At 38.2% G+C, this 24654-nt stretch overlaps 2 protein-coding genes across 4 annotated transcripts in view; one reads left to right on the forward strand and one right to left on the reverse strand.

Moving 5' to 3' along the window:
• The window catches only part of CMSS1 (cms1 ribosomal small subunit homolog), a 382791-nt gene that overhangs the window by 7051 nt on the left and 351086 nt on the right, over positions 1-24654 (forward strand). The window lies entirely within an intron of this gene.
• The window catches only part of FILIP1L (filamin A interacting protein 1 like), a 301593-nt gene continuing 278837 nt past the window's right edge, over positions 1899-24654 (reverse strand). Inside the window, exons 5-6 of the mRNA XM_080829333.1 lie at positions 21207-23982; positions 1899-3791 (exon numbers count right to left, since the gene is read on the reverse strand). Of these exons, the coding sequence (XP_080685459.1) occupies positions 3600-3791; positions 21207-23982 (2968 nt within the window). The 3' untranslated portion in view covers positions 1899-3599. The remainder of the gene's footprint in view (positions 3792-21206; positions 23983-24654) is intronic.

A 24654-nucleotide genomic window follows, 5' to 3' on the forward strand; every position in this document is an offset into this window, starting at 1 on the left:
TGAAAAATACCAGGAATTTGGAAGGCCTAGAAATACTTCCATTTCCCCTCTCAGATTCAATGACAACATTATTTTGTGGCACAAATCCTTTGACCTGTTCTTATCTGATGTTCTTTAGTTGAACACTTTAGTGCATTCATAGATTTATACATTTTACTAAATGTGACACAAACAGCTTGAAATACAGTTTCCCTGTTTTCATCAGCTTTCAAAGAATTCTTAGTTCTTAAATTACTACTATTTTTTTATGTTGATTAAGCTCTTGTTCCTGAGTTCCTTGCTAATCTAATTCACACTTGACCAGAGATCAGAATCCTTCTTTGTAAAAAACCAGATAGTAAATATTTTAGGCTTTCCAGTCACTGTCACAACTACTCAACTCTGCCATTGTGGCATAGAAGCAAGCATACATAATAAATATGTAAACAAATGAGTGTGGCTGTGTTCCAATAAAACTTTACCTATGGACAATGAAAATTGAATTTCATGTAATTTTCACATTTTGTAAAATATTTATCATCTGATTTTTTTCTACTATTTAAAAATGTAAATACTATTCTTAACTTGCAGGACATACAAAAACAAACAGGGCTGAATGTGATCTGTGGCCTGCAGTTTGCATATGCCCCTGCCCCAGATTCAATGTCAGAACCTGAGTTGTGTGTCACATGTCCCCTAGAGCAGGAATTCGAAACATATCCCAGAGAGAACTGCATTTTACATCAAATACTCCATTACTTAGCCCATCATTATCAGTCATATATTAGATCAGTCCCATTTCTGTTAAAAACCAGATACTTTATTCCAAGTAGTTAAAAGGAGATTAGTTCAGAAATCACCAAAGCTAAATAAATGAAGGGCTGAGGAAACCCTCCAGCACAAACAAATCAGGTTATTAAAATTCTTGTTACAAATTGGATTTGGTTTTCTTCACTTGGATTTTTATCTGCTTTCTTTTGAAAACTTAATAAAGTAACTCCAGAATTAGGATAGCTTCTTTTATTTTTACTGTTTTTCAGAGGGGTCACATTTCTGCAGAAATAAAATTATTCTCAGGAAACAGGATTCTTTATGTTTCAGTTGTGTTACAGCTCAAACACCATTTTGTTAAACTCCAAATAGTATTTCCAGTTCTAAGCTACATATGCATTTTTATTGCATTTGTTACATATTGCTTTAAAATAAGTATGGTTTTTGGTTGGTAATCATCTTATTAAAATAGACTTTGTTATTTTAAAGATGTCTGTCTTATTGGAATTAGAACTGTTACCATTTAAACATGGGTTTCTGCTGCTTGCCATAGAAATTTCACTATTTTCTGACTCTTTTTTAGTAGTTTGTACAATATCTTCTCCTTTTTTTTCTTCTCCTGAATTTATGCCAGCTCAGCATGAAAACACTTGAAGAAGTCTCCTAACCTAGGAAAAGACAATTTTAAAATATCCAACATACAACATATTTTGTGCTCCTCTTCAAGGTAAAAATGTTCCCAGTGTCTTTTGTTTTTCTGGGAGTATTTCATGCTTGTTTTTCCTGTTTTATGCTTCTTCTCAGTCTGTTTGGTTTCTACTACAGGAGATCCAGTGTTTTTTCTTTCCATTAGCATAATTATCAGTCTTGAATGTCAGTCACATAGCATAACTGCTTGTCTTCACTGTAACTATATACCAGTGCTATCTCAGCAATTTTCTCACTTAACGTCTTGACTGAATGGTCCTCCTCTTTGTCATTCATTCATCCTCTATTCATTTAACATTACCTCCATATTGCAGGCACAACACTAAGTACCTTACACATTTTCTGACTGCACCATTCACCTGTTACCACCCTGCACTTCCTTCTGAACTATTTCTGCTGTAGGTTTGTGTTAGAATTCCATTACCTTTTTTTTTTTTTTTAAGCTCACTTCTTCCCACTCTTTGACAACTTTTCAACTTAGACTTTTCCATTTCAGGCTTTTAATTCACGTGATCTCCCCTCACTTCTTCCTCTGTCACTCGCCTGTTGGAACTGCTGCACATCATCCCTCTCTTTGGCTTCATTGCTCAGTGGTACTCAGACTTGCAGCTCCTTCTCCTCCTCCTTGAAATTGGAGTGAGTCCAGGATTATTTGTACAGTGACACAAGTACATGGAAGCAGGCCGGGCTGGATGAGTGTGGAGAATGGCAGTTCCTTTGCTCCTACTCTGCTGGCTCCGTCCCAGGATAGCTTGCTAAAGCACTGTCCTTCCAGGATTTCTTCCAGGATCTTGTCTCCAGTTCTCGGTGCAGGATCACAGAGAACCTTGCATCATGCTCTTCATAGATTTTTATTTATTTATTTATTTATTTTTTTACTGAAGCTTTGCACAATATAACTGTGTCTCATGTCAAAAATGCCTTGTCTTATAACATTATTGTGTTGCTCTGTCCACACTGCATTATAGACATACCTTTCTTTTACCTCAGTGAGAGAGCTGTAAGTGTGATGAAAAGGATTACTTTAGCTTACTACTGCCAGAGGCCTGAGTCCCACCTTGTAGATGACTGATTGAATTCAGTCATGGGTAATCAGAACTGGAAGGAACCTGAAGAATTATTCTGTTGTCCTGTTTTACATACGAGAAACTCAAGGCTCAGACTGTTGAATGCCAAGCTCATTGTCAAATGAGTAAAAAGCTAGGATTGGAATTTGAGTCTTGCTGTATCAACTGTTTTTCTATAGCACTGATACATTGAATTGATATCATTAAAGAATGATGAGATGATAAATTGTTATCTTTGGTTTTTTTTTAAACACCTAGAACAGTGATTCATTTCTCCCTAAAAGAGCTCAGTATTCGTGACCTTTGACTCTTAAATATCCTGATTGCTTTAGAAAGCAGAAATAACCATCTAAAATAGTTTTTGTAATAAGCCTAGCAATATGATTCTGTGGCCTGGCATATATAGGGGGGGCAACCTCCTACAAGTGACACAGAAGACTAAGTGCCAGGAGTCAAGTGTGCATATTACACCAGTGATTATCAAGTCCATCACAGAAAGGTTGTATTCATCTATTACTCATTTTTTGGTTCCTTTCTTCCTTGTACTAAGAATTTTCTTCTAGTGTAAAGAAATCAGTTCTAGACCTTAAAATGTGATTTTAATTGTCCTGCCATTTTGCTAGAAATAATCTGATTTTCTTGAAGTTGATTAGGAATTCTTGTTAGCGTATCTTCTTAGCAAAATATGATTCAATAAAGTTCTGTGAAATGAAAGCCTTACTTCTGAGTTCACCAGAAAACTTGTCAGTTGTTCTCATGAATTCAGTCCTATCCCGTGCTAATGATAGATGGTCCAGCTTTGGGCTGGATTGTAAGTAGAATGAGGAATTGGCAGGATTTGGCCTGTTCGTGTGTATATGCATATGCACACATATAGGTACAATAAATGCAGATATGCTGCTCTTTCAGGATGCTATTCACCAGGTCCAGCAACCTGTGAATGAACTGTTTGTCGTTTTGCTGCTTCACCATTTCTTAGAGAGATGACCTTTCCTCTTTGGCCTTCATACTGGTAATTTTAGCTTTCTGGATATTTCTGTAAGTGGACGTATCCAGATAATGCATTGGCATAACTTACCTTTTCCCTCCCATGTGGAGAAAAGTGTTAGAGGTGACAGTTCTTATGATGTGTAGCTTTCCATAGCCAGTGTAGTGACTGGGCTTATCCATAAGCCCTGGGGGAGCTTTAGGGAAAAGCTTAGTGTTGCCTGTAGATTTTGGTTTAGGGATCCGTGTTGGGATTCTCTGCTTGCATACCTCCTTGATCTTGAATTAAACAGAAGAACAAAAGGTAGTTAATGGTACAGTTGGTGGAGAAGCAGACATTGTTCAGCTTAGAGGATTTGGCTTCTTTGGAAGCACTAGGTTCTGGGGATACATCAGATTAAAAACTGTCATGTTGAAGAAAAAAATTAGAAAAGCGATTCTGTCAGCATGTGTTGAGTGTGTGCTGTGTGCAAGGCTTTGAACAGTAGATAGCACAAATAGAGGTAAGTTGCTTTTTGGCAATCATAGTATAGTGGGAAGTAAACAAGAGGAGTGTCCCAAATTAATCTCAGAGCGTCCTGAGATTGTCAAAGAAAGGTTAATTTCAACCAAGGGGTCTAAGAGAGTTTCATGAAGAAAGTAGCATTTGATTTGGGCCTCTAAAGACTTAGGATTTTTAATAGCAGGAATGGGAGGGCATTCTAGAATAAAGGAATACTTTTGGCAGCAGGATGAGGGAATATTTTTGGCAGTGTCCCTGAGATAGGAAGTCAGACACGGTTAAGAAATGGAGTGATTTCAAATTAGGTTGTATTTGACAGATGAAATGGGACTGTAGACTGGGCCTAGATATGGAAAATTGTACCTGATTCTATAGACTGTACATGCTGGAGGGGATGGAGCGGGGTAGGAAGGACAAAGGCTGGGGGAGAAGACAACTTGTGGAGGTAGAATTGTATTAATATTTGCTCCCTGTTAATATATGAAGAGTAAGAGAGGAGTCACAGATAGGTTGAATGATCTGGACTGGGAGAGTGTGTTGTGGAGTGTGAAAGAGTGTGATTGAGTTCACATTCACTTAAAAATACACTCTTATTTTCATTTATTAAGGAAAAATACTCTTGGATAAGAGTACTTGTTGGTAAAGAGATGGCAAAAAGTTCTCAGCTAACTGTAGTTCTCCCATTATAATCCATAGTTGCTGGTGATGATTATTTTCCCCCTCTTTGGTTGCATCATCCTTTCTGTCCTATGAGCTCAAAAATATAAATCTTTTGAAAATGCATTGCAGTTTTCATGATGGATTACTAATACTGTTTTTATGGAAACCTTTCTTATATTATTTTTGTTTCTACAGAAATTTGTTTCCATGTTTTTATTGTACTAATAAAGTCAAGTCTCTTTATATAAACATTTAGTTACTTAAAATGCCCTTTAACTTTCAAAGCAACTGTTTTTAGATTTTCAAATAAATGGTACATAGACTTAGCTAAAAATATGAGGATTGCTAGAAGAGTTTTTGAACTTTTGTGTTATTGACATTTTTTAAAATATTTAATCCTAAATATAGCAGGTGAGATATATATCAGAGTATCAACATACTCTATCAGTCTCCTCTTTATATGGTATTACTGCGTTTCAGCCTGTCCTCAAGGTCTCATCTTCAGTACTGAAATGCTCATTCAACATTTTTACCTCTCAAATAGGCAGAACCTTTAAAAAAAATTGAATAAAACTCAGTGCCCAGTAATGGTTTGGTGAGATGGGTGACCTCAGTGATGATTACAATAGTAGTTTGGTAGAGTGTATCAAGATACCTAAAGTTCACACTCTGTAACTCACTCATTTTATTGCTAGGAATCTTTTCTAGGAAACAATCAGAGATGTAGGCAAGGCTATTCATTTTTACATTATTTATAACAAAAGTTTATACTATATATTACACTGTAATCACCTCAAAATGTATGTCTTGATGCTTTTGAAGAAATAGGAAAATGCTTATTTAGAAATGTTAAAAGCAGGATTAAAATCTGTATATGTGCTTTAACTATGTATGTTTGAAGAGAAAATACTAGGAGAAAATATACCAGTGCTGTCATTAAGTAACTGATTAGTGAAGTTATAAGTGTTTTTTATTTTTCTTCTATTTTCTATATTTTCTACAATAAGTATACAGGTAGAAAAAGCAACACTAAATTATATTAAGAGATTTTAAAAAGTGGGAAATACTTCAGAGATCAAGACATTTATATGAATATCAACCATATTTTCCCAACCACAAGTAGTGGCAGCTGCAACTGAAATCAGTGATGGACTAATTGAAGTTATCCGATCTTGTCATCATAGCATTAATAATAGTCTTTCCAAGATAGGTTTCTGCATGTCCTTTAACTTTGTCAAGATTTAGATTGGTTCTCCTATTGTACAAGAGTCTTTTGAAATCCTATTTAAATTGTAGATTCCTGGGCCTCCCCCCTAGAAATTATATCTCATTTATCTTTGGATGGGCCCAGACATCCTCATTTTTAATAAACTCTCAGGATGAGTCATCTGATGCAGGTGGTCAGCCTGCCACACTTTGAGAAACACTGCGATAGTTGAACCTCCTTTAGAAGTAAGTTTTAAGTTGTGTAGTGCCTGGTTGACTCATTGGTGGAGCATTGGACTCTTGATCTCAGGGTTGTAATTTTGAGTTCTGCGTTGGGTTTACTTAATCTTATTTGTGGAGCATAACAAATAATATGGAGGACAAGGGTAGATGGAGAGGAGAAGGGAGTTGAGGGAAATTGGAAGGGGAGGTGAACCATGAGAGACTATGGACTCTGAAAAACAACCTGAGGGTTTTGAAGGGGCGGGGGGTGGGAGGTTGGGGGAACCAGGTGGTGGGTATTAAGGAGAGCACGGATTGCATGGAGCACTGGGTGTGGTGAAAAAACAATGAATACAGTTATGCTGAAAAGAAATAGAAAATTTAAAAAAAAATAAAATAAAAAATAAAATAAAATCTTCAGGGGGCGGCTAGGTGGCGCCACCGATTAAGCATCCAACTCATGGTTTCTGCTAAGGTGGTGATCTCAGGGTCCTAAGATGCAGCCCCTTGTGGGGCTCTGGGCTTAGCGTGGAGTCGGCGTAGGTTTCTCTCTCTTGTCCCTCTGTCCCACCTCCCCAACTCTTCCACACTTGCATACTTTCTTTCTCTCTCTCTCTCTCTCTAAAATATATAAATAAACCTTTAAAAAAAAAAACTTTAAAAAAGAAAGAAAGAAAGCAGAAATAAGCTTTAAGTTTCCTTTCATCTCGCACTCTGGCCTGCCTGGGTGTGGGAGATTTCAGTGGTTTTCATCAACCTGTGGGGCTTTTAAAACACTGCATGTGTCTACATCCCGTCTTAGAACCAACTGACTCTGATTGTCTAGGAGTGTAGGATATGAGCATGTGAATTTTTAATGAGCACAACAGGTTATTCAGAACTGAAATCCCAGTGATAAACCATTTGGTATGGAACACAATATTGGTGGGGCTTGTTTGTTTTAAGCTATGTTGTTATGCTTTGGTGAAGACAATGTAGTTTGGGATGATGGTCTTTGGTGGGGGTCAGTTGCCAGGAAGTTACTGAGCTCCCGTTGTTTCTAGACCCATCAATGGTGCAAGCCAACTTTGTTTTCTTAACTCTGATTTCACTACATAGTTTTTACCTCTAGATGGCAGCAAAGGCTAGTTATTTTATTAGAACGGTCCTAAATGTCGTTCACTGATCTTAAAAATGATGCTATGGTTTGTTTTATTTTTTTTCCTCTATGAATTTTATACTTGGACATATTTCAGTAAATGAGGTATGGAGCTTTAAAATGTGTCATCTCTTGGATCATTTTTATAGAACATTATGTCAAATAGCTCCAGGACAGTTTTATCCAAATTTGGAGTGCATATTGCAGGCGGAATCTATGCATATGTCTGTTTTAAGACCACACAGTAAATGTTCTACTCAGAGTTGGAGGCTCCTGGGTTTCATCAGAAAGCAGATGTCTTGGAGGAGGTTAAGCTAGTTGGAAAGCTCATTCATAGAAGAAAAGAATTTTTTTTTTTTTTTTAATGTTTAACTCAGTTCAACATGGAGATTGGGATTTGGAATGGATTACGGGTCTGAAGGATGCCAAATTCAGTGAGGCAGAGGCATTGGTTTTATCTAGGGAGCAGTAGAAAGAAAAGGAGTATATGTGTGGAATGCATTCACTAAATTCTTAAAATGTTGGCTTATTTTGTCCATAGTTTCTAAAAAGAAACCAAGCAATCTAAAAGATTCCCTGGTTACAACAAGTCATTAAATGATACCGAGCCTTCCTGACCAAAAGAAGTGCAGAAAAGTGAAAATGTTTTCAGTTTTATTTGAAGTCTTAATTATGTAGCCCAATTTCAACCGGGTGCTTGTGCTCTTTCATATTATCATGGAGGATAAACATCTGAAAGCATACCAGAACAAAATCAGCATTTATGGGGAAGCTATTAGATCCTAGTTAGACAGCTGGAGTTAGGATGTTCCCTTTTCTGTAAATGAAATTAATTTTGTAAGTGCTTTGAACTTTCTGGAGATGCATTGGCAACATATTGTCTAAGAAAACAGTGTTCTCTCTGGAGTGTTCCTGACTCCAAGGACTGCACAGCCCCTCAGGACACCTTTTGCTCTAGAGATTGAAAGACTCAAGGCTCCCAAAGACCTCCTATAATTTTGATTTGTGGTTATTGGGGTGATGCAGGGTGGGGGCAGATTCAGTGCTGCCTGACTCCCTCAAAAACCCAGCTGTGTTATCAGAAAAACAATATTTTGTATTTTTGTTTTTACCTCCTTTTAATGGGGAAGTGTATAAGTTATTATGATAGATGTGGTGATGAAAAGGAGGAAATGATAACCTGGAAAAAAACTTTTGAAATATTATTGCATTTATTTATTTTGTCTTTTGTATTGTTTGGTAAATCACTACTAATTTGTGTAAAGAAAAAAAAAGTGGAAAAGACAGATAATGAATCTGGCAGATATCCTAGAGTTTCATAAGCTGCTTTGGCTTTTTTCTCTTGATTTTCTCAGAACTTCCTCATTATACAATAAAACTTTATCGCTGTAGGTTTTACAGTTTTATATGGTAAGTGTTCCTTCAAAAGGAAACTCTGTAGTTGGATTCACTCATTCCTTTTAACCTCCTGTGAGAAGACATTTGGTTTTAAATAGAGTTGTAGTGCTATTATTTCTATTAAAGCGTTGTCTAGTTTCTGAAGAGGTTAGAGAAAATTGATGCATTTATTTTATGATGTAATATGGTTTATGGTTGTACCTAGTTACATCCCAACCTCTCTGTGGTAATTACACCATGGGCAGTGAGGACAATCCAAGAATAAACACTGAAATACAGTTTTCAAAAATCCTTCCTAACCCAATTACTTCCATTTAGTACCCACGTAGCATCACATATAGAAATAGTATTCTAAAGTAAAACATAGTAACCTTGAACTATTGTCTTCCTTGTTTGTCCCCTTTCTTTTCCTTTTTTTTTTTTTAGATTTTATTTTTAAGTAATTTCTACATCTAATATGGGCTCAAACTTAAAACCCCAATACGAAGAGTCACATGCTCTAATGACTAAGCTAGCCAGGCGCCCCATCCTCTTTTCTTTTTATTCGTTTATCAGATTTTTACCTCAGGTGTTTTGTTTGTTTTTCTTTTTTGGTACTCTTCCCACCCCTTCTTTCTCATTTCTTCATATGCACCCATTTAAGTGTTTTCAGTTGTTCGCAGGCTTACATTTTACAACAACCTTGAGTTAGCAGTTAGAGCAGAGGCTGTGATGCCAGGTAGACTTGGGTGTGCATTCTGGTACTGGCACCAACTAGCTGTGTGTCCTCAGGCAAGCCATTTAGCTCTTCAGACTTCAGTTTCCTCATCTGTAATACTTATCTGGGGATTAGAGGACTACTTTAATGTTCTTTGGGGAGTAGGAAAGACCCTGGCCCATCAAAGTCCCAGATAAGCATTTGTTGTTACTAATATTAACGTTATGAACTTTGTCTTTTTCCTTACATTTGTTCTTAAGGTGCATATTTCCTGATTGTAATCATATCTTATTTTCTTTGGTTATTTTATCTTTCTTGTTTTTCTGCTTTACCCTCTCCAGTTAATTATGGGAGACATGTTAGCAAGCATAGGAGTTGAGGCAGCCGACCAAGCGGGTGTTGTGTTTACTGGGCCATGTTTCTGAGCAATTCTGACCCAGAAAAAGGATCTCTTCACACAACGTTTTCCTTCTTTATCCTACTTGGTCTGGTCGTCGTCTTTTTTAGAGTGCCTGAAAACATACTATTTTCTACTTTTTTCTCTTTTGCTATCTTTTAATTGAAAAATGAAATGAAGTCCTTTGGCCCTGACACTCTGTGAGTCTATGAGAAGAACAAATGCAAACCAGCTATGGCCACCAAATATGTTGTTAGTCTCATGAGCCTTTGTAGAACACCTACTGCCAGCAGTATTTAAGTCCTGGGTAATGTCGTACAGTGGTTTTTAAACTTTATAAGCCCAAGAATGAACCAGGCAGATTGTTTAAAATGCGGATTTCTTGCATTGGTTTTTATAGGTCTAGGCATGTGAAAATCTGTAGAGTCCTGAGTGATTCTTACAAAGGTGATCAGTGACTGCATTTGAGAAGCATTGATATAAGAGTTTCAAAAACAAATGATAGTGGATTCTTGCTCTCAAGAGATTACAGTATAGGAGGGATAACTAAAAATTATTTTTAAAAAAAGAGGCAAAATAAACTGCTATAATAGAGGTACAAACAGAAATATTTTGGAAACTCTAAGGATGATTGTGAAAAATAAGGAAGGCTTTCCAGAGGAATTGGCATTTGAGATAGGAGTTAAGGTTTCAATAGGAGGAACAAAGAGAGAAGCTTATTCTAGCCCTAGGAATAGCAGGAGCAAGATACAAGGCAAGAAAGTTCAAAGGTATGTGGGAGGATGGTCAGTGACATGTTTTGGTGAGGATACAGAGGTTGTCCAGTTTCAAAGGGAGTTGAGGCAAAAGAGAGAGGCCTGATAGATTGCTTGCACTTTGGATACTCAGTAATGTCAGTGTGAAGTAAATGCTGTTTTTGGTGGTGGGGGTGTGGAGAGGACTGGAGAATTACCATGATTAGGAAGGTATTGTAGAAAGATCACTACCAATAGGAGTGAAGATTGGATTAGAGATGTAAGGGGTTAAATGCAATATATTAACTGCCTTACATTACCGTCTGTACTGAGGTCTGGATTTGGGGAGTAGTAGCACAAATAAAAGGGGGGAGGGCAAAGAAAGAAATACCAGGGCAGAGTGGCTGACTAGATTGGGGAAGTAGGCAGAAAAGTGGAAAATGGCTCCTGGGTGTTGAACCTTGGAACAAGGAAGATAGTGGACCATCATCAGAAGTAAGACAAAGAACAACCCAAAAGCATCAGTGCAGTGGGGTGTGGGCAGAGGCCAAGTTTGAAGTGTAGCTGGACCTTCCATGTGGACCTGTTTGGTAGGCATTGAAAACTTGAGAGATCTTGTTTTAAGAACCATCATGAGAGGGGCACCTGGGTGGCTCAGTGGGTTAAAGCCTCTGCCTTCGGCTCAGGTCATGATTCCAGGGTCCTGGGATCGAGCCCCGCATCGGGCTCTCTGCTCAGTGGGGAGCCTGCTTCCCCCTCTCTCTCTGCCTGCCTCTCTGCCTACTTGTGATCCTTCTCTCTGTCAAATAAAAATTAAAAAAAAAAAAAAAAAGAACCATCATGAGAGAAATTGTTAATACCATTCAGGTGGCTGAGAACCCAAGGGGAAAATGTAATTCCTTTTCACAGGCCAATCTCTTCTGCGACAGATAATTTTATATTCCTTTCCCAGAGCCTGAGAAGTGAGTTTTATTGGGCCCTATTCTGTGCTCACATGCCTACCCCCACCACCCTCCATCCCGCTCTGCCCTGCCACAAGGCCACCAATTTTTCTTTTTTTTTTTATTTAAATTTATTTGACAGAGAGAGAGATCACAGGTAGGCAGAGAGCTAGGCAGAGAGAGAGAGGGAAAGCAGGCTCCCTGCTAAGCAGAGAGCCCAATGCGGGGCTCGATCCCAGGACCCGAGATCATGACCTGAGCAGAAGGCAGAGGCTTAACCCACTGAGCCACCCAGGTGCCCCCACCAATCTTTCTGAAAAGAATGTAACTAGTTCTGAGAGCAGCCCCCTGCTGGAGGCATTTCTTCCCAGTTCTTGAAGGATGCATAATGCCACAATTGTTATCCAGGCACTGATTGGCTAGCAGAGGGAAGGGAAATCCTGTTCCTGTCCTCCAGTAACCAGGCTGGCCCCTCAGCCATTGTGTCTAGGCTGAGCAGACAGATTACGTAAACGTGTATTCTGTGGGGGGATCTGTGAGTCCTAGGCACATGGGCGTTCAGTAATTACAGGATGCCCCCCCCGGCCCCCGCCAGAGCACATTTCCTTCCTCATTGGCAGTCTGAGAAAACCTGGAATAGGGCCATAGTTGATAGGTTGGCCTAAGAAAACAATAATAATTATCCATTGTTCTCCCTCGTCCTCTCATTACCCTTCTTAGAAGCTAAAATCAGCAGCCCTGGCATTTATATTTTTCAAAATTTTTATGATAAATATGTATTAATCTTATAATCAGAAAGAAGTTTCATATAAAAAGAATTGTGTTGCCTATTCCTGTCACTATGAGAGATGTCATCCTTCTTCACTGAGATCTTACCCATTGACCCTCTCCTTGTTACTCTGAAGGGATTGTTAGGTGTTTAAATGTTTATGTTATGGGCCTTTTGGGGATCTGTTGCAATTTTTATTGCACAATTAACTCCTCTTTCTATAAAACTGTAATTTTCTGAAGCCTAACATCAATGAATTCAGGTAAGAACACCATTAAAAGGCAAAGAACAGAAAAGGGATAGTTCTTTTTTAAGAGAAGGAGGAAAGCAGTCAGCTCACTAATAATGAAGGGCAGTAATTTGTTCTTGAGGAATTGTTGTAGGTTGTTTGAAGAGTGGCTGTATCGAAGCAAGTGTTTTTACGTATTTAATTGTTTACAAGAGATACACTGAAGACCAACTTGAAGACTTTCTCTAAAATGTCAATTTTATTTGTGGTTTACAGTGATTTAATCCTGAATTGGAAGCAGAATTTAGAGACTGACAAGGTTGAACCCTAATACTTTTCCCCCTGAGCTGGGAAGATAAATAGCACGTCTTCTTCCCTTTTTTTTTTTCTTTTTCTTTAAGATGATTCTGGGACCATCATTCTTTCCTTTTAAGATATTATGTTGCTTGAGAAATGGAAATCCTAAACTAGGGTATACCATGCAGGAAGATTTTCTAGTCTTCTGTGAAAGCAGAAGTCCCACTACCTCTGTTGGTGGTGCTTATCTACGGTGGCTAGACTTTGATCTTTTGACTGTGTCTTCTGAAAGTGTTGGGTCACTATTCAGACTATCAAGGCAGCTACTTTCTTATAAGCTTTGATGTGCATGGTTATGATGCTCCCTCTGTGGATCATTTTTATTCACTCTGTTGCTTTGCGGATACCTCATACTCCACGCTCATTCTGCATGCCTGGCATTTTCCTGATGATGAGAAACTGTGCTTCTCCTTGCTCTTGATTTCTCCCATGTCCTATCCACAGCACACCCCCAAGTCCGTCTTCCTCATGCCTACCCATTTATGTAAGGTGTGGCCTCTCACATTCATAATTTCTTATTCCCCTAACAGTAACCTCAGGGAGATGGGAGGAATTGGATGGGGAATCAGATCCCTCTGGACTGTGGTGATCATGTAAGTTTTCAGAAAAGGTAAGGCCTGAGGCAGACTTTTCAGTGTGAGTCACTTGATGAGAGAAGAGAAAATTATCCATGTAGAGCAGTGGGGAGGAGGTAGGGGAAAGTCCTATGTATATATATAACACTCCAAGTGTTCTAGCTAAAGTAGCAGACTTTTGAGACAAGGATGTAATGTTAGGCAACCTGTAAGTTGAGGTAATGGAGAGGTTCAAATGCAATTTATTGTGCTTTCCACTTACACTGCGGTAGCTTCTCAGTATGTTTCTATGGAAAGAGAATGGACAAGATTTGTGTTATAATGTCTCATTCTTATCACATACTAACAGAACAACCTGAAGCAATTTTCCTTACATCTCACAATTAAAATTTTCTTATCTCTAAAATTGTGAAGATACCTACTTTATAGGGTTGTTGTGAAATAAGTGTATAACGAATTAGTTATTTCCATTATCTCACTTCTCTGAGGTGTGATAGAATGCTCCCTAACATTATATTCAAGGCCCTTCAGAGTCTAACAGGACCAAGCCCTTCAAGTCTTACCCCTGCTCTAGCCCTCTCATCTGCAGCCATACTGCACAGCTCTTTGTTCCATGAACATTGTTTTTTTTTCCTTTTCTATCTGCCCTCACATCTCTGCTCTTGTAGGCATCTCCCTGGAACACCTTTTATCCTCTCTTTAACATACTCTTCCTCATCTCTCATCTATTTCTGAAACCTAACCCCCAAACCTTGCCCCCATAGTAATGGGCTCCTCCTCCAAATTCCTGTAATACTTACTATCTATAGAATTCCTTCCCTATGCTATGGTCTTAATTACCTTTTAAGGTAGTCTTCAGTTCCCACCCTAGATTCTAAATCTTATACTTGCATAACTGCCTTGTACAGCAATTAGTAATATTAGGTGCTTTATAAATATTGGTTGGTTCATTCTTGTAGCTGATTTGTTGAAGAATGAAGAAAGCTTGTTTTCTAATAGAAGACATTTGTGCGTCTGGTGGTTATAAGCTACTACAGAGAGAATTGAAACTTCTCAGAGAGGACTCTTTGGAAAGGTCTGAACAGTGAAGGGTTATCTCTTAAGATCATAGGCATCCTCCTGAAACTGACTTTTCGCCCACTAAGGCAAATGTGATTGGTTCTCTAGACTTTACTTCTCTTGAAGGCATGTAAGAAATGCAAAGCTCATCTGAAAACTCAAGTTTATAATATGGTATTGAAAGAAACAAAGGTACAATATATTAACACAAAAATAAATATCAAATACACACATGCTTTGGGCTAGTCTGTCAAATTAGTGGAAAAAAATCCTTATGTAACTCAAGTCTTCAGTGCAGATTTTTAAAGTTGCTTTGAGGCTTATGTTTAGTCAGATTCAAGATTTTCATCTCTATATACCAGACGTAAGACTTTTCAAATGAGCTGTTAGATTTTTTTCCTACCAGCAAGTCCTGTAAAAAAGGAACTGGCTTATAGAGTTCGTTAGTCCATCTCTCTATTGCAGTGGTTCTCAAATGGAGGTGATTTTACCCCCCAGAGAACATCTGGCTATGTCAGGAGCCATTTTTGTTTGTCACAGTTGGAGGATGCTGCTTGGCATCTGGTTGGTCGAAGCCAAGAATGCTCCTAGACATCCTGGAGTGCACAGGACATCCCTCTACAATGAAGAATCATCAGATCCAACCTGTCAATAGTCCTGAGGTTGAGAAGGTTTGCTCTAATAAGAAAAAGGCTGATATGTTGAAGATTAAAAGACTAATTCATAGAATCTTAAAAGAAGAAAACACAGGGCGCCTGGGTGGTGCAGATGGTTAAGCAACTGCCTTCTGCTCAGGTCATGATTTCTAGGTCCTGGGATCAAGCCCCGCTTCAGGCTCCCAGCTCAGTGGGGAGTCTGCTTCTCCCTTTCCCTCTGCCTCTCACTGCTTGTGCTCTCTCTGTCTCTCTCTCTCAAGTGAATGAACAAAATCTTAAAAAAAAAGAAAAAGAAGAAGAAGAAGAAAACACATCTTTGGAGACCATCTAGTAGTTAGGACACCTACAAGTAGGAAAATGAGGAAGAAGAAATTTAATTTCTTTCTTTTTTTTTTAAGAATTATTTATTTCTCTTTATTTCACAAAAATTAAGTAACTTTTCTAGGGCCCCATAGTTGGCTGGGAAGGGCATGAACTGGAACCTGAACTTGTTTTCTGGCTTCAGATATTCCCTCCGACCCCATCCCTCCACTTCTCTAAATCTTTCTTTGACCTATTTCAGGCCTCATCTGTGAAGCCTTGTTAATCTACAGTAGTCCTGCTTAATCTCTAGTTTACTGTGTGAATTCAGTTTGCACTTGATTAAATATTATCTTCTACTCTTTTCTTTCTTGTCTTTTCCCTTGCTCAGAATAATAAACTCTTCAGGGGGAATCTTTCATCTCCCTACCTGCCCCTGTGTCAAGTAGAAGGTAGGCAGTTCGGTATGTCATGGTCAGTAGATTAACCAGTTATGTCCATGTGGTGCTTTGAAGAAAAGACACAATACGTGTCACTGAGGTATATGAGTGGCATTTCAGTTAGGGAACCCATTCCACCTTTCCAGAGACCTAGGGAATGCAAAGTAAAACAGCCTTTGTAGGTCTTTAGAGCCTGTATACAGTGTTAGTTATGCAAAGATGACTAGGCCTTCAAAAGCAAAATAGAACTCAGAGGCAAAAAAAAATCCTAGATAATGTTACAAAATATCATACGGGACCATTTGGCTATGGGAGGAAAAGGAACTTACTAAAATAAGAAAACTAAAAAAACTTTCAAAAACTGCCTTAATCAGACAAATTTTATTTCTCTTGATCAGTAATTTTATTTAAAAAAAAAAGTGAAATTTTAAAATGAAGCTACAAGTAAAGAAGATTGTACCTAGGATAGCTGACTGTAGCCCAGAGTACATTTTTATGGCACCATTTTTTTAAAGGTTTTTATTTATTTATTTGTCAGAGAGGGAGAGAGAGGGCATGCACAGCAGGGGGAGTGGTAGGCAGAGGGAGAAGCAGGTTGCTTGCTGAGCAAGGACCCTGACTCGGGACTTGATCCCAGGCCCTTGGATCATGACCTGAGCCAAAGGCAGATGCTTAACCGACTGAGCCACCCAGGTGTCCCTATGCCACCATTTTAAGTATAAAAACTAGTGTCCTGATGGAATGTTGACAAATTTATATATGCTACCATATGAACAGTGTTAAAATTCATTATCAAATGATAAAGTACTTAGAAGTGTTGGCCAGTTAACTGGTTGGACTCCCTAAGGATTCCTTACCCTACAGTATTGCCTTGTGGGGATGCCTGCTTTGATATATTTCACTGCACAGTAGAAGGGTCCATCCGTTGGAAAGGAAAGGATTTGGAGTTTAATCTAAATGAAAATGAATTAAAGGAGGTTTGAGATTGGGGACTTTATTGAACCACTTATCTTCCTTGCTCTTTCTTGGCATTTGCTCCACTGTGGCCTAAGGTGAATGGAGTCCTTTGTTTTGGTTCATCCAAACTGCTCTCTTTAGTGTATGTTCTGGACCATTCTCAAGAAATGCTGTAGGGCTTTTGGGGGCCCTGGATCTGAGGGAGAAACAGCTTGTAGGTGTCAGACAGCCTGCTACTGCTCAGCTAAAGATTCAGGCATCTATGCTTTGGTACAATTGTAAAAGTAGGAACTTTTCCACCTTATAAATGGTAGTTTTTATTAAGCTTTTCTTCTGAGTAAAAAGAAAATCTGGGGAATGAGCTTTCTGTTTGTCATGCCAGCCACTAGAGAGCAGAATAGTCACAATTCCTTAGACTGGTGTAATTCATTCTGATAGAGCAGGGCTACTGTCAGAACATGTTTGCTAATGTTTATCAATGTGGGAATTTCTAAAACAGTGGAATTCCTACTTTAGAATGCATACTAATCAGCAGAGGAATTTGTGCAGCTTCCCGAGTCCTACCCTCGTAGGACCGTCGAGATTCTCATACATGTATCTTGGATTTTACTTTGAGAAACACGGATCTTAATGTTTGGGGCATACATTTTTGCCTGATTATGCTTTCTCTTAGGATTGCAAAGCCAAATGATTTTTGGAGGGGAAAACAATAACAGAAACCAAGGCTTAGGGAAATAGAATGTTGTTATAAAGATCTTTCCCTGCCTTTATCTAATAAGTTTCAAAGGAGACTCACTCTGTAAAGATTCAGGATCAAAGAAGCTACCAAAAAGATGTTTTTGTCTGGAATTCTACTTCATTAAAGATCATCAAATGCTTAGGCTCCAAGTTTAAAAAAGTTCTTAATGAAATACCCCTTTTATGACCATCTTATAGTACAGCCTAATTTTTATCCTTTGGGTGTCATGAAGACCTGTCTTAATAGTCTTGGTGTTGTGAACTATAGTTGTGGAGACCTTCTGAGTATATTTATGTAATCCTGTCATTATCTTGAATGTATAGAGACCTTCCCTTATATGTAAAGTTCCAACTATAGTAATGCACATTGTCCTAGTAAGGGTGATGATTTTATTTTTGCCATTGCCCCCAGGGAACAGAGGCATCCTCAGGGGAAATTTTTCCTTTGTTCTTAAAAGGACAGAAGAATATGGAAAATCATTTAAATCTATGGTAGGATGCTGCAGCTTAAAAATTTTAAAGATAGGGGACTGAGTAAAATGAAAATTGGTTCTGAAGCTGGGACTTCAGATAAAATGAAAGATATTTCATCAGATATATAAAGTATATAAAAACTGTCTTCTGTGAGTCTCTCATTGGCCTCCTTCTTTCAAGAAAACAAATTTCCACCCTTACATATCTCATCTGAAGATTTTCCAGTGTCACTTCCTTCCTCCTTCCTAGCTTTCAAGGTTCTTCTGTGATTATATACAAATGAAAAAGAAAGTTCTATAACCTTTCAAACATATACAGGATATAAAAATTCAATTTTGAGGGGCACCTGGATGGCTCAGTCAGTTAAGCGTCTGTCTTCAGCTCAGATCACAATCCCAGGGTCCTGGGATTGAGCCCCATGTCCAGCTCCCTCCTCAGTGGGGAGCCTGCTTCCCCTCCTTGTGCTCGCTCTGTCTGTCAAATAAATAAATAAAATCTTTAGAAGAAACTAAGTAAAAAATTAATTTTGAAATTAAGGACCAAAAGTCTAGAATGTGTGATGGGAAGATGCTCCTTTTTAATGTGTGATTTTATGGAAAGGGGAAGATGCTTTTTTTTTTTCCTCCAGAAATGGTGCTGTCCTTACCATAAATTTTAATTAGTAACACTTTTAATAATCTATATATGTTATTAATATGACAATGTTCCTAGATTCTGATGGTGATGTGAATTATTATACAGAAGTAATCCTCCCAGTAGAGGAACCTCTAAAGAGGTTCAGTTCCTTGAAAGTCCAATAAACTTCTAGCAACACTAATCACTTGGGATGCCTATTTATAGTAAATACCTAGAGCAGGTGATGAAATGAGAATTTGCATTATAATCATGGAGCGCAGATCCCGTGGTGTTAACTTTATTGTAGAGAATTATTCTGGCTCACATGAGAAATTGAATCCTTACAAAAGGGTTGAACTGTTGAAGAGCCCAGAGCTTTCAAACCCTGTTAGTTACAGGTGTGCCAGGAATGGATCTCCCCTCAGCAGCTGGGGTGGCATATTTTCTCTCCAGGCCATTATGTGACAAAGGTTGGGAAGCACTGCAAAGACTTTGTTCTTCATTCTTTCTACTTTCTGTCATGCTCCAAAATGTTATGTGTACCCTCTCTTATTATCTAGAAAAGCATCTTATGCAATAGCATTATCAATGTCTACTTTGAAAAATGCTAAATTAAGTATGTAGTTTCTTCTAAAATTCTAGCCCAAGGTGACCTAAAAATAAAAATAGTTTTGGGGCAACTGTGTGGTTCAATTGGTTAAGCATCTGCCTTGGGCTCAGATCCTAATCTCAGAGTCCTAGGATAGAGCCCTGCTCAGCAGGGATTCTGTTTCTCCCTCTCCCTCTGCCTCTTTCCAGCCCCTCCTCCTTGTTCTCTCTCTTTCTCAAATAAATAAAATCTTTTAAAATAAATAAATAAAAATAGTTTTGAAAACATTTAGACCATCATGTATTTTGTAATAGAGTTGGGTCACTGCCGATTCCCAAGATAAATGTGTTTAAACAGAAGCTTTCTTATTCATCACCAGCCTCAGCTTTCATCCAAATTTATTTAATGATGATGCAAGCCCACAGCATTGGTGTTGCAGTTCATCACCATGGAAGTGTTTCTGTCAACAAATCTTTGCTATCCTATCATGAAATTGATTTTGCAGGGAAAAGGAGGATAATTGTGGAAGATTTCTTTTACTTCTCAAGATCTTCAGTTTGCCTGGGTGTCTAAATGAATTGTGTTTAAAATTAGTAACTGGCAGTAAAATTGACCAAACGAAATTAACAATTATGAGGTTGGAAAAAGGGAAACTGGTAATGAACTATTTTGTCTGATTTTTTGGGGGGGGGTGTGGCTTGGGGATTAGATTTGTAATTTAAAATGTTCCTCTGAAAACTGTTGTTCTCTGTTATGGAAATATAGATTATTTTCAAAGAGTCCTATAAGGTAGGTATCAGAATTCTTAGAATGCTTTGGCTGAGTTTTTCTCACTTACCTTGTAAGTGGCATAACAATAATCACAGAATAAATTTTCCTCAACTAACATAATGTATGATTTTAAAAAAATGCCTTTTCTATAACTTGTATTTAAAATTATGTTTGGCTTCTATTTGCTTGGTTAGAGGTGGGGGAGAAATGCAATTACATTGTAAGCTTCTGAATATAGCTGATTTACAAGCAAGGTAGGAAGCATCTACCTTCAATAATCCAAACTATTTTGGGAAACAGATAGGAAAGAAAAATAAGAATGACATCTTTGCTTTGAAGCAGTGTTCAAGAGCGTATATCATAGTGGCTTATTTCATGTTTAGATGCAAATACATATGTTATGGGGGTTTTCACCTGTAGTAGAAATACAGTCAACTCTTGATTATCAAGGTAACTTGTGTTTTCAAATGTGCTTTTTCTGGCTTCCTGTCACATTTCATTTTTACTTTCACCATCAGCTTATATGTGCTTATAAAAGCAAATTATTTAATATTTTATTCACTTAGTGTAAGTAAACATTTATTAAGTTCTTAATATGTGCTAAGCACTTTGCCGGGCACCAGGGATACTGAAATACATCTGAAGCTGGAAGTTAAGTTTGCCCCTGAGAGATCTTACAGTTCACTTTAAAATCAAAGAAACATAAATTTTATTTATTTGAACCACTTCCTCTTCCTCTAATAACATGTGATCAGAAGTTGACTGTAATGCGAAGCGGGAAGTAGGTCCTACTTGTTTTTAAGGAAGAATTAATAGACCTTATGAACAGAAAGTAAAATTCTATTATACATGCAAAAATATAACACAAAATGACAAAAAAAAAATTCAGCAAGCAATGGTAAAAATAACATTATTTACTGCTTTAAAATGTTAAGGTATTTCATCAAGACAAGTTGCAGTGAAATTAATGTGAGTTATGGAAAATGAAATACATAAAAATGTATTTATACAAGTGCAGACTAAATATTTTCCATACAGGTATGTAAATGAAAAGATATACAGTAAGTGCACACTTGATATGACTATTGCAGGCAACACTTAGTTAGTTTCAGATACTCTTGGATAGTTCATGCACAAACCTTCCCAAAGTACAAGTTCAGTCAGTCTTTTGGGGGATGTGGAGGGATAATTAAAAAGGATTGAGTTCCTTGCAACAATATCACTATAGACCGGATGAGGGTGAGAGTCGTCAGTTATATATATTACTTACTGTAATTTGTGATTGTCGAGGAAGAGGTGTGGCTGTTGGTGTAATAGTAATACTGCTGGTGACTTTATTGGTTGTTTTGTTTAGTGCCCCATTAGTTAAGCCTTGAGTTCGGTTATCCTGTGGTGGTGTTGAAGGGCTGGCAGGTCTCACGGGGCTGGCTACCGCTTGCATGTAAGGACTTCCTAAGTGAATGTGGATTTTATTATCCTCAGTAGTTATCACACTTGAATTGTTGCTGTTTGAACGTTGAAACTGCCACGATGACTGCCGGTCAGGGGAGACTCTGAAAATTGCATGCTTGGCACTGATTTCTATTGGCTCTGGGGAACGTCCCTGCTCAGGAGAGCCTGCTGAACCAGTCACAGCCAAAACCTGAATAGGTGACATTGTCCTTTCTGGAGTTATAGAACCACAAGACTCTGGGGTCTGCGCTCTGGCAAAGGTTGCCATAGTAATTGGGGACATACTTTGCTCTATATTCATGAGGCCTTCAGCAGAAGTTTTGGATTTCACCGGTGTTATGGAGGCATTTTGGAGGATGGTTATCCTTTGCTTTGGGGTGCCACAGTTTGGTATCACTGCGGTGCTTGTGTAAGAGTGAGGACTCTCTGTAGTTGGACTTGTGATTTCAAGAGTGGCTGTGTTTTGGACGTGGTCTGGAGTAACTTTTATATGAAGTGGCTGCCCAGGCGTGTGGCTTAGGACTAGATCTCCAGGTTGCATGAAATTGCCATTGGGTTTAGTTTGTATTTTTCCATTCTGAGGATGGCTCTCCTTCGATTTCATCCAAGGAATCCATAGCTTCCTGTTAACAGGACAGGGAAAAGATGAATTGCATTTGAAGGACAGCACGGATTCCTCGTCGTTAGGGTCTTCGTCCTGGTCCTCATTCTCTTCATACAACTGACCATTGATGACTGCTCGTTCCAGAGGAATGAGACTCTTGTAATCGGGCGGCTCATTGTCTGCTACCTCTGTCTGAACTTCTTTAGAAAATACTTGAGGGTCAGAGGTGATTCTTCCATTGAGACTAGGCCTGAGGCTCTTACTAAAATGCCGGTACCTCTCTAACTCTTTAGTGAGGTTTTCAATCTCTCTTCCTAAATCTCTGTTCCTGTTTTCTTGTTGATTGAGTTTCTTTTGTAGAACTGAATGATCTCCCTGGAGATGACATATGAGGTCCTCAGTTGCCATGTATTCATGAATTTTCTCTTTCAGTGCATCTACTTCTCTTGAGAGGTGCCCTGATTTCGCTTCTTCTTCTTGAAGTCTTTTGAAAAGCCACTGTTCATGGCTGGACTCTGTCTTTTCTGCTAACTTGTACTTTTCAAGTTCCATTTTAACATGTTCCAGCTCTTCAGATAAAAATTGAGCTTTATCTCGCTCATTAGCATACCTTCGTTCTAGAGTCTCATACTCATCTTCTGTTTTCATAAGGTCATCCTCAATGGCTTTCATATCCTTTAACTTCAGTCTCAGTCTTTCCACTTCTTGAGAGAGTTCTTTAATCTTATTGTTTTCTTGGTGTAATGCTGTTGTGGACTTACTAGAATCTTGATTTAATTTGTTTTTTAGGAAATCTTTCTCAGTTGCTTCCAATGATTGAAGCCTGTTTTTCAACAGATTAACTTTGGACAGGAGATCATTTCCTTTCTCTTCTTCTGCTTTCAGTTTGTTCTTTAGATCATCTCTCTCCTTGGTGACACTGTACATTTTTTCTTCCACATCAGTTTTGGACTTCAGTGCCCTTTTTGTTTCCTCAATTAACTTCTCAGTAACTGTTGTTACTTTATTTTGCTCCATTTGAAGCTGAGAAGCAGCAGCTTGTAACTTATCTTCAGTTTGCTTTAATTTTTCACTCATTGTTTTCCTTTCATCTACCAGCATCACAGTTAATGTTTTCAGTTTAGTCAAGTCCTCTTTTAGGGTGAATTCTGTCTTTTCCAGCCGACTTTCAATGGCTTCTAGCTCTTTGATTCTTACTTTTAAACTCTCCAGTTCTTGAGACAACTGCTTTGTGGTCATCCTTTCTTTTTCTAAATTGCATTTCAGAGAGTAACATTCTTGTTTGCTTTTGTTGAAGGCATCTTCTAATTTGTCCAGAGCCATAATTCTTTTATTAAGTTTTTCAACCTCAAGTTTGAAGTCTTTACTCTGTGATGTTTCCTTTTCGAGCCTCTTATTGAGATCTCTGCACTGCTCCTCCATTTTTATGAGTTCTTCATCCTTCCCTTCCATTTCTAGCACACGTTTCCTGAGCTCTTCCACCTCAGCCATGATACCACAGTTTCCATATTCTCCCTTGTTGATTTTTTCTTTTATATCTTGCAGCTCCTCTTCTGCTTTTCGTAAAGACCTGTTTGTCTCTTCTAACTCATCAATTTGCCGGCTGAGTGCTGCCAGCTTTTGTCGAAGCTGACGATTTTGGCTGTCCTCGTTGGTGAGCTTTGCCATAATTGTTTCTTGGTTCTGGTCAAACTTTGTGGTCTGTGTTTGCAGTTCTTTCTCTAGTCTGGTTGCCTTCTGCTCTTCTTCCTGAACTCGGGTTTCAGCGAGGGCTAGTTTAGCATGTGTTTCCTTTGCACTTGTGGTTAGGTCTTGGATTTTCTGTCTTTGAAGGGCAAGCTGTGCCGTCAGCCTTTGTTGTTCGTCCACCACCATCAAAGCAAAAGACTTCAGTTTGGTCAGCTCCTGTTTCAGGGCGGTGACCCTCTTTTCCTTTTCTTGCTCCTTCTTCTCCTGGGACTTGGTTTCTTGGTGAATCAGCTTCTTTAGTCTGAAAAATAGAAGAATGCATTCTACTTTGTGATTGGTGCTTTAGTAATTTATCAGCTGTCATTAAACACTTGTATAATTTAAAAAGATTGATCAGCTATACAGAATATGGAAAGGAATTCCTGAATTTCATGGAAAGGAATTCCTAAATTTGATTGGAGAGGAGAATCTTGATAAGCAGTTATCTTGCTTTTTTGCTTTCACTACTCCCTCTCCCCACACCCCTTGTTGATTGGTAATAGTTGTAGTTCACCAGGAGCCTTGGTGGAAGAGTAAAGGTAAAATATTTTGTTTAAATTGCTTGTATAATAGAACCAGTAGACAGTTTACCCTGAAAGCTGTAAAAAACAGAGTTTCAAGGTGACCTGGCTTCAATACTGGCTCTATTCTACCAGCTAATTAACCTGGGCAGTTATTTAACATCCTTGAGCTTCAGCTTCCTGATATGAAAAATGGAGGCAATAATTGTATTACCTCATTGGCCGTTTGTGAAAATTAAATGAGATAATTTGTCTAAGATTCTTATAATGCTGGCACAAAGTAAGCATTTGGTAAGAGTTATTGCTGTTGTCCTTTCTTATTAATGTGGCTATGGTTACATTTATAAAATGTTTTGCCTAAACCTTTATAATATGTGGCACATTACATTTGATGCTCAATTTCTTGATTCTTA

Source organism: Martes martes (assembly GCF_963455335.1).
Source record: "Martes martes genome assembly, chromosome: 1".
NCBI lineage: Eukaryota > Metazoa > Chordata > Mammalia > Carnivora > Mustelidae > Martes > Martes martes.